Here is a 10,658-nt window from a genome sequence, read left to right as displayed (position 1 = left end):
TTATCTTTCTTTGCCTTTTCATTATAGGTGTTTGACCCTGCACTGTAGCACCCTGTTGAGTTATATCGCTGCTGGTTTCATTGGTGGGTGATCAGCTGAACACAGTCATCCTGAGACATAAATGTGACATCAATTCCTACATTAATAACTGATCAACACTAGCAGATGCACATTTCTATTTTTCTTACAATGTAATTTTCTTGCTTTTCTATCTCTACCTGTCAGTTCGCCCAACCCATCCATCACAGAAGTGAGTTATTTCATAGAAGAAGAAGGAATGGCTGTTGGCGGGAGGTGATTTACTTTGCAATAATGATCAGTGTTAGTAAAGGAAATGTCAGCCTCCTTCCTCTTCAACATTCTCCAGCAGCAATGAGCTCCCCAGCTCTCTCTGCCAGCCTGTCCCGCCTGTTTTGTTCATCCTCTTCTTCCTCAAAGAGAGTATGACGTATGCTTAGCAGTTGGTGTGTGGTGGCTTTGGTCAGGGGCGGAGGATGAGTCTCAAGGTTTTCCGTTTGAACGAGAGGCTCTGCTTGTGCAGGTGAGGTCTTCGGACTGAGTGCGTCCTCGCTAGATGGAGGGTTTGGACTCACACCGTTTACATAAGTGGTGGTGGGAAGAGTCACTGTGTTAAAGGCAGTGTTGGTCGATTCTGGAGAGCAAACCTTTGTTTCTGAAATGAAAGCATGGAAAAGGGAGAAAAGGTCAAAATCTAACAAAAAAAAACCATCATGACCTTGAACTTGTAAAGAATATACACTGCAAGATGCTGTGTTAAACACAAGCTAATAATTCTTACCTGTAATTGCACCAGACACATGAACAATAGTGTGTGTGCCTTCTAGGTAAACCGTGTCTATGTTATGCTCTGATGGGAGCGGCTCCGTGATGGCGGCCTCCACCTTCGGCTTACGGACAGTCAGCATATATGGATGAACATCCAGAGAGAAGTTGCGTGCGTGCTTCTTTTCCATTGTACCTAAATCTGTAAATAAAAACGATGAGTGGCATGAAAAAAGGAAGATTATCAACACAGAGTGAATCTTACCTGCCTTAAGCAATTTTCTGGTTCCAGAGTTGAAAACATATCTGAATCTTCTGATGCTAATTCATCCATTATTCTCACTAATAGCTTGTTAAATGAGTTTATTTGCGGTTTTATGCAGCTCAGGTAGTATGTAATGAGTTAATCAAAGCTGTTTTGGCTGGAAATTGCACCGTGCTGCATCTGGAAACAAACCGGATCAAATAAAATCCTACAAAATGTGCTTCTTTGTTTTAAAAGAAAAGAAAGAAAAGTGCTTCCTCTGTGTTTCATTCTTATATTCCCCATTCGTCTGTCTCACCATGTGATAAATTCACATTCTGGCTTGACACACTTTCCTGCAGTCCATCATTTTTTTTGCTTATCACCTGAACCGTTGCAGCAGTCTGGGCCTTTTGGGCTCTTTATAACCAAACAGATGCAAAGAACCAACAGCAATGAAAGGCCCCTTATGCATCTCCACAGGCTGCCAGCATCTAGGCCAACGAAATAATACACCACAAAGATTACTTCCAACTGTCAGCCAGTACATAGAAACTACACCTGCACAGAAGATGTAGCTAGGCAGGGCAGGAGGGGGGTGACAGAGTGGAAAACTGGATGGTAGTGTGGAGAAAAATGAATAGAAGGGAAGAAATCATTCCATTTTGAATTTGTGTGTGTTTGGTTGTGGTATCATACAGAGCTGGTTGTTGTTGAATCATAACTGTACACGTGATGATTCTGTGAATGTGCTGCTTGTTTTAGAGAAATGAGGAAGATAAGTGTAAAACATCTGGATGATGCAGTTAGTTTTCTGTCCTCATAACCTCAAACCACTTTGGTACACAACTCTTCTTCCTCATGGGGGTCCTCCGTGTCGGGGGGCCGCACCTGTTTGACCAACGGGCCGTTGTGGCAGGGGTCATCCTGCCAGGGGTGTTGGTAGGGGTTCTGCACTGCAATCATATGGCTGTGGTGTGGACCCCGCCTTGCCCCGACCTGGGCGTTACCTATGGCTGCGTCTCTTTTGGTCACTCCTGGTGCAGCTACTGACATGAACGGATTCCCCAGATGTCGTTTCCTCACAGCAGCATCAAACCAGATACAGATAACAGAATCCTAAAGTTATTAGTTTTTATTTTGGCATCAGTGGTCAGGGGAAGGGTTGGGTTGTGTACGTGTGTGGGTAATGTGTGTGTGTGTGTGTGTGTTTTTTTCTTAGTGTGAAACTGTTTTTAATTTTTTAATGTAAAGCACTTTGATATGCTTTTGTATGAAAAGTGCTGTACAAATAAAGTTTGATTTGATTTATGTCTTTGTCCCCCAGATGACTGCAGTCCAGTAGACTTACTGTGTCAGTGTTTGGACACACCTGGATGAGACAGAATTTCCTAGAATTAAATGAAGACTAAACAGATTATTCTGTTTGAGGGTCAGCGTAGGTAAACACCTGGAGACTCTCTGAAGACCACTGACCACATCTGGAACCTTGAGGTGTTGATAGACTCAGATCTGACTTTCAGCAGCAACATCAAAGCTTCACTAAGAAGATTTTCACCAACTCAGAAACAAGAGAACAAAAAGTTTATTCTCCCAGTAAGACCATGAGAAACTCGTCCAGTAGACTGGATCCCTGGGATGGTCTTTTAACAGGACTTCTGAAAGAGATCATTAAACATCTGCAACTCATCCAGATGTTGCTGTTGCAGCTTTAACTCAGAGATCTGAACACATCACACCAGTTTGACCATAAGCCAGACCAGAAGCCAGACCAGAAGCCAGACCAGAAACCAGATCAGAAACCAGACCAGAATCCAGACAAGAGTTAGACTTAACTTGGGAAGCAGCATTTAGCTGTAATGCTGCAGACACAAAGCTTTAAGTGGGCCGGTACGCACCGGTACGCAGTCCCGGCACTTTTAAATTCTATCCCTTTGCGTACCGGGACTATTTTTTACAGCGTATGGTGCATACCGGGACTTTTACCAGCTTTCTTCAGCAATCAGTATACCCTCCTATGACTTCACTACATATTATAGCTTATATTAGTTGATTTTAAACAAAAAGGCCCCCCCATAGAAAATTATTGTTAAGACCGGTAGACGCACAACGCTCGCTGTAACCCACAACGTCACGCCACACTTCACACTGTCCACTCGCTTCTGTGTTTCCATTGACGTGGACGTGCATTGGATGAGAGGAAAGGCGGAGAAAAAAAACTATGGCTGCAATGTTACAAACTGGAGCAGAGTTGAGTGATGACAGTAGTACTACTTAACAGTCCTTTACTACAGTAGTACTACTTAACAGTCCTTTACTACAGTAGTACTACTTAACAGTCCTTTACTACAGTAGTACTACTTAACAGTCCTTTACTACGGTAGTACTACTTAACAGTCCTTTACTACAGTAGTACTACTTGACAGTCGTTTACTACAGTAGTACTACTAACAGTCCTTTACTACAGTAGTACTACTTAACAGTCCTTTACTACAGTAGTACTACTTAACAGTTATTTACTACAGTAGTACTACTTAACAGTCCTTTACTACAGTAGTACTACTTAACAGTCCTTTACTACAGTAGTACTACTTAACAGTCCTTTACTACAGTAGTACTACTTGACAGTCGTTTACTACAGTAGTACTACTAACAGTCCTTTACTACAGTAGTACTACTTGACAGTCGTTTACTACAGTAGTACTACTAACAGTCCTTTACTACAGTAGTACTACTTGACAGTCCTTTACTACAGCTAGTCAGTATTCTCAGTTTTTAAAGATTATTTCTAGATTAAAGATAATATTACTAAGTGTTATGGACTAGGCCTGATGCTGTGAAAAACATATTTCACAGAGGAAAAGTATAGTACACCGTTAAATTAGTCTGGTAATAAGCTAAATAAGTCTGAATGTAGACCTTGTTTTGTTTTGAACCCTTTCATGCATAGCGGTCCTGTAGTGAGCACCTATTTACAAGCTCTTTTCTTGCCTATTCATGAATGAGGATGGTATTTTTGTAAATAAACCACTTCAGTGGATGTTAGTGAGTCATCCAATATGTTTCCACTCACTGGAGGATAAATGAATATAGGCTACGATATAATTGAACGTAATGTAATTATATTACGCAACTTTGCCTTTGCGATAAATAGGAAAAGAAAATGATACAGCTATATTTTATAGAAGATTTACATGATATAATTATGATTATATGTTGTTTTATAACTATTTTGTAGAGTACATTAAAATAAATCATATAAAATTCTAAATATCCCAAATTAACAAAAAAAGTACCAATGCATATTTGTAGAGGTAAAATACTGTATTTAAGAAATGTTGCATTGTTTTTTTTGTTTTGTTTTTTCAATTCATGCATGAAAGGGTTAATGAACTTTTAGTTTAAATATTTACTTTTCAGTGTTATTTTAATATCCATGCGATAAGACTTGAAGTTCATAAAAGTGTCTCCATGGCACTTTGAATTTGCCAAATGTGGATTTGATTTAGAACTTGTTTTGTTTTTTGTAATTTCTGTGCAATAAAACAACAATCCATAGATCAATTTATAGATCCACATATAAGTATCATACATGTTTTTGTCCCATATTTGCACAACAATTTGACAGCAAGTCATTAAGGGAGTACCACCTCTTATTTTGTTCCACTTAAAGCACTGTGCAGACATGTGGTGCAAACAGCCAGAGGAGATTTAACTTTTAAACATTTAACTGATGTTGATTTGAATCATCTTAACTTATTTTATTGTGACTTTTACTGTTTGTTGCTACTTTTTATGACTTTTTGATGCTTTCTTTGCTCCATCTGTAATGCTTGTAATGTGTAATGTAAAGTACTTTCAGCTGTCTTGACATGAAATGAGCTTCATAAATAAACTTGCTTTGCATTCATTCATCAGATTGAATTCTCTCCCTATCAGACTTGATACAAATTCAACATTTTGAATGGAAGGAAATACAAGAGAAACAGACATGAGACATCTCAGTTTATAGAAACTATTAAACTAAAACTTGACCTTTAAGTTGATGTCATTTGTAAGGAAGAACACGTAAGTATGTATAATATGGTTTTATTAATTTGGTTTTCTTTAATGCAGGTGGAAAAAAATTGGAGGTGATGCAGCAGATTTATCCAATGTGATATATAACCAACAAGCGGCATTAAATCGATCGTTTCCTGAACATGTTGTACATTCGTGTGACAGAATACCTTTAGTTGATGACAGTTGTGTGCTCTTGTTATCCAGAAGCGGTGCCATGAAGCTGTCCGCCACTGTTTTGCGTCTAACTGGTTTGGGTTTTTCCGGCTTGGTGTTATTTTCCAAACGTGTCAGGGTGAGTGGTTCCTTTACAGTGCAGAGAGGACACAAACAGAGCATATCGTGGCTTAAACTGCAGTTCACTTACAGCAGACTTAAAGCTTTTGTATGTTTTAGAAGTGCAAATCCGGAGTTGCCTGCTCTCACACTACAAAGACTCATCAAGAACGTCTGAGTTGGAAGAGCTTTAAATCTAAAATGTTCTTGTTGTAAGTTATAACTTTTTTACCCTCTACTGTCAGTAATGCTGAATAAATGTTGGGTTTCAGCTGGGGATGCAGCCAGCTTACCTTGAATGGCTGAGGAAGAGGGTTTGATGTTGGAATCCATTTAATCTTCTTGCGGGGCCGTTTGATGACCAGTGGCTCCGCACCCATCTCTCCCACTCTGAGATCAGATGGATCCATGTTTGGATCAATCGTCTGAATGCCAGAGTCTCTCACAGTGGGTGTAGCATCGTGATTGGACTGTGCAAGCGCGGCCAACAGCTGCCTGACCACGTTGTCGTACATGAGGTCACTCTCATTGGTGATGAAGTCCAGTCTGTTTAATGACTTGATGTGGTCCCTGTTCTCATTGCAGAACATGGCCAGGATGTTAATATCACAGAACTGAGACTTCTGCCAGCGTCGCCGTGTCTTAATGCCAACTTTATGCAGTTTGTCAAATACAAAGTTGGACTTGCGCACCACAAACAAGTGCAGCAAGTTCAGCAGAATAATGAGGTTCATGGTGCAGAGCAGAGAGATGTCCACTGCTGCCATGATGCGCTGCAGCTGCACAGCGGGCAGCTTACAGTTGACCCTGAGCTTCAGCTCTGGATAGCTGCTGATGTCCGGAGGCTCGCCCAGCGCGCAGGTGAACTCATTCTGCCTTTGGCGGGCATAGTAGGCGCTAAGGTAGGAAATGGGGATGGAACTAAGGCAGATGATCGCAAGGTGACGTGCCAGGTAAATCTTAGCCAAAAAGTTACTTTGGCCTCGTCTCTCCAAATATTTCTCAAAGAGATTCTGTTCAGGGCTCTTCTCCTTTTCTGCATTCTCTATGATCTCCCGCCTCTCCCGCTCGGTTATGCCAGGTCCTTTGGACTGAATCTGTTTCTCGATCTTTGGGGCTCGACCCTCAGCGGCTCGATGGTAGCAGTTGTCAATCTCTTGAAGCAGGAAATTGAGCTCCGATGTGAGGCGCGTAGAGGCAAGGAACTCCCAGCCCAGAGCAGGAATGTACATGATTCCAGCAAAGGCCAGCAGGGCATAGGGCAAAAACTTGTGTTCAAACAGTGAAGGCCAATGAGCAGGCTCCTTATCAGGAATAGCATCTCGCAGCTCTGTCCAGCAGTAGCCCCTCGCATACAGTGCCTGGTCTCGGGTGAAGTTGTGTGGTGTGTAACAGTATATAGATTCCTCTGAGGAAAAGCACAGAAACAAACCATGAGAACCTAACATTATTATTTTTAATTCTACAATATCAAATTTGTGTATTAGCTTTAGAAGAATACATCATACGTGATCTAATTTTATTCGTTCCTGTTTGTTAAAATGTTCTGTACTGGCAAACATTCTGCAGTAAATAAATTACATGTGAAAAGTCAGAAAATCAGGTGTGCTGGAGCCATTTTATCTCCACCATTTCTTTGAAAACTAAAGTAAATAACTAAAAATGCCAACATATGCAATTACTTTGTATTGTGCCTGAAGTATAACCATGAAGTAGTCCTGCAAAAATAATTTAAAATTTACCCTTGGTTTTACAACATAGGTAAAATGCAGGCTTGCATTCCGATAAATGCATTTATTAATAACGGTTTGTTTCTATTTTAAAAGAAATATGTTGAATCTGCTTCATCTCTGTTTTAATTTCAGGCATTTTGTATCTAAAAACATCTTTCAGAAACATCCGTCTCATCTTCACAAAGTAATCTATTTGTATAAAGTGATGCCCATGTCTGTGCTGATAAACATCTGCTATCTCAGGTAAAGGAAGCGAGTCCACCCATCCCAGACAACGTTGTCTCACGTCTCCCTCAGATGAGTCTGGTCTCTAACAACAGATACCATCAGTGATCAGGCAGCTTTTTAAATAAACAAATGGTTTTAAAACTCTCAAAAACTATGCATTTTCTTATAAGTTTTGTAGTGTTTTAAAGCAAAACAAGCATCGTTGTTCTGATTTGACTGAACAGAAGTGACAATTTTCTGAACACTCACATAGTTTTGCTGCTAAAGTTAAACCCTGATTCCCAGCTGGTTAACTGCTGCTGCAGAGAGCCTGACTCAGCATCCATTGCTTCCCTTCTGCTTTTAACCAAATGCCTCCTTCATTCGTTTTCCAGCAATCCATCTCACCCCTCCTATCATCAGCTGATTTCCAAAATCTCCTGCATTTCTTGCCCTCTCAGCTTTATCTTTCTGCAACTCTTTTCCTCCATGCCTCAATTCCTTCTGTTTTCCTTCTTATTCATCAGTCAAATGTGTCATAAGAGCATCGCATGAGCTACAAGAGGTGTGTGACCTGTTGTTGTAGTCGGAGAAACAAAGGCTAAGGGGAAACTCTGATGTCTTTGCTCAAGTCTCAACCACACAAAGTCAAACAGTTCTTGTGCTGATTGGGTCACAAACTTCCTCCAGTGGATGATCGTCTCACCTGCAAAGTTCCTTGTGAAGACGAGGGTGACCAGGAGGATAGGGATGATGACCGTCCCTATGGTAACAACACGATCAAAGGGCAGCTCCAGCTTGAGTTGCACCATAAGGCCAGCCAGAGCCCCGCCCTTCTCATCCTGAGAGGAGCCCGGCAGGATCAGCTCCTTCAGCTTTTCGCCTGCGAGTAGCGCCGTGGCCATGTCTAAATTTTGGTCGAGGATGTTCTGCATGCGGAACAAGAGGAATGCACCGTACTACCCTCTCGGTGACAGAGGTGAGACTGGATGCTCCCTGCTGTAGTTAGGTACTTGTCGAAACAGAGCGATGCACACACACACACACACACACACACACCGGAATGTGTGGCTAGCTTCAGCCCCGTACACCATACGCAGGTAAGGGATGGGTCATATTGAGAGGTTTCTGTCCTTCAGAGCTCCGGCTCCTCCAGGTGCATCCAGCTAGACTCTTATAAAAGGAGCAGACATGATGTTCACTGGCACATCTCTCACTCGGCCTCGCCTGAAGCCATCCCTGTATCTTGCCTGGTCTCCTCAGAGTCTGGCTCCGGTCTATGCACGCTGTGCGGCAGTTTGAGGAATGAGCTGAGTTTAGGAGGTGTTCCTGCGCTTCCCCAGGAGAGTGATCGCCAGCTGAAGATTTGTTACTTGAGCTTCGGTAAGGAGAAGCTCTGACCAGTCCCTTCCTGAAAGACAAACACCCAGTTAGGGACAACAGTGTGTGTGTTTTTACAGATGTGCTGGACACCAAGGTAAAAGATGTCCTTTCTTGGAACATACAGTAGATGATTAGTGTGTGCCAGAAGGCCCATAGCTCAACTCTCTGTTCCTTCCTGTCATTGTCCTCTAGAAGACAGTCATGTGGCTGAAAATGAATAATCCACACATCTCTATCCAGTGAAGTGTGTTCTGCCCTTGCTGTGTTTGTACTCTGGAGACTACAGCAACCTGAAACAGACTGAATTCACACTGATACTTTCTGGCTGACTCTTAATTCATCCCTTCTCTGGACTGCGGGTGCTAATTAACCTTGTGGGAGAGTGTGTTCACACGACGGTGTCCGGTGACCCCCGACACCTGTCAGTGACATCAACATGATGCTGTGAGTGTGTGAACAAATGCGTTCAAACAAGTGGGCATCGTGCATGTATGATTAAATGTAACGAGGACGCTTGCTCCTCGTACATGAAGGTTATATAAATGTCCTTCAGGGAAGTGTGGACACATCATCCCTTACCATAAACTGCTCTTCATGTGCCACCCCTTTGTCATTTTCTTCTTCTCTCCGTTACGACGCCTGCCCTCTTCTCCCTTTTCTCTAATTATGCAAAAAAGCACAGCTCATCTGTGAAATCCTTAAAAGCCAAGCCCTCTGATTCAGGACTGGAACATATACTTAACGTCTCTGAGAGGGCCATCTTAAGGCTGCAGTTTCATGAGTGCAGGGGGCAATTAGTCTATCCAAGTCAGCTTTAAAGCACATATGATGAGAGGGATCATTAAAGAAGAAATCCTGCGCAGGGGGTTTTAAAGAACATTATTGAGTGTTAAAGCTGACATGCACCTACTGGTGTTCTACTGTACCTGAAGACAGAGAACAAGATGTTCTTCCTCTTGGCATTACAACACACATTCCACATGCTGTCTGGTGACAGTCAACTTTACCTCCAACCTCAAAGACTGCTTCAAGGGAGACGGAAAGAGATGTAAAGTTTGCATAATTTAGACTTAAAGGAGCATCACTACATTTTGGGAGCTGAGTTAGAGGCTGTCCTGCCGTCTGCCAGCCGCTGGCTCTGCTCCAGCCTGACAGATTAAACCCCTCAGTTGGCCGATGAGACTGGTGTTTACAGAGGGAATCCCACATTCTTTGGCTACTACAGCGTCCTGCTAAACAATGACCAATGTAGAAGAATCAGAGAGTCAAGCTTCCGAACCGTAGCAGAGCTCCATTCATTCCTCCATTCATTATTAATTAGATTATGGCGGGGAAAGGAAGAACTTTACAGATAGACCCCCCCTCTCCCTCCCTCCATTGCTCTCTGATACCGGGGGCAGAAGGGGTAAATCTGATCACACCGTCAAAGTGGCAGGTACAAGGAAAAAACACAAACACCATAAAGTATCCTAACTACTTTCCCACTTTTGCCAATCAGCACATCTCTACAGGGAGCAGGGCAGGAACATTTCACTAAAAGATCATCATGTCCCACAGATCTGGCTGAGCTTCTGTCTCCGAACAGCTCCACCAGTCCTGGCAGAATCCACCTTCCAGCTGACATGTTGCAGAGAGCCGGAGCTGCTTGCAGATGACGAGCTGTTTCAGCACTGAGCGGCGGACAGCTCCCGTACAGCCTGAATCCATACAATGTGTGGGTCAGAGAGCGCGCGCGCTGCTCGGAGGTGTGCGTGAGAGGATGGAGACTCTCAGCACCTGCATCAGCTGGTCTACCTGTCCACGCCAAACCAGAATACCGCCACATTTGCTCGCAGCTGTGCCATGTGCAGGCAGGGGATGATGATGATAATAAAGATCACTCACCATGTCTCGCTGCATCTCCCGGGACGGGAAGAGTTAATCTGCAGTGCGGGCGAGCAGCTACAGCATGTATCCGAGCTCACCGGTTTGTT

General features: G+C 42.8%; 1 protein-coding gene across 1 annotated transcript; it reads right to left on the bottom strand.

The window, feature by feature from the left end:
• Positions 1-353: 353 nt before the first annotated feature.
• panx2 (pannexin 2) lies at positions 354-8,237 on the bottom strand (the record flags this gene model as incomplete). The annotated part of the gene is made up of 5 exons (XM_079250939.1): positions 354-673; positions 800-985; positions 5,257-5,392; positions 5,656-6,770; positions 8,009-8,237. The coding sequence occupies 5 exons, from the start codon at positions 8,235-8,237 to the stop codon at positions 354-356; spliced, it is 1,986 nt and encodes a 661-aa protein (XP_079107065.1).
• Between the last annotated feature and the right edge of the window lie 2,421 nt (positions 8,238-10,658).

This window comes from Telmatherina bonti (genome assembly GCF_933228915.1).
Source record: "Telmatherina bonti genome assembly, chromosome: 2".
NCBI lineage: Eukaryota > Metazoa > Chordata > Actinopteri > Atheriniformes > Telmatherinidae > Telmatherina > Telmatherina bonti.
The sequence above is the reverse complement of the archived record's forward strand: the minus strand, read 5'-3'. Positions and strand labels throughout refer to the sequence as shown.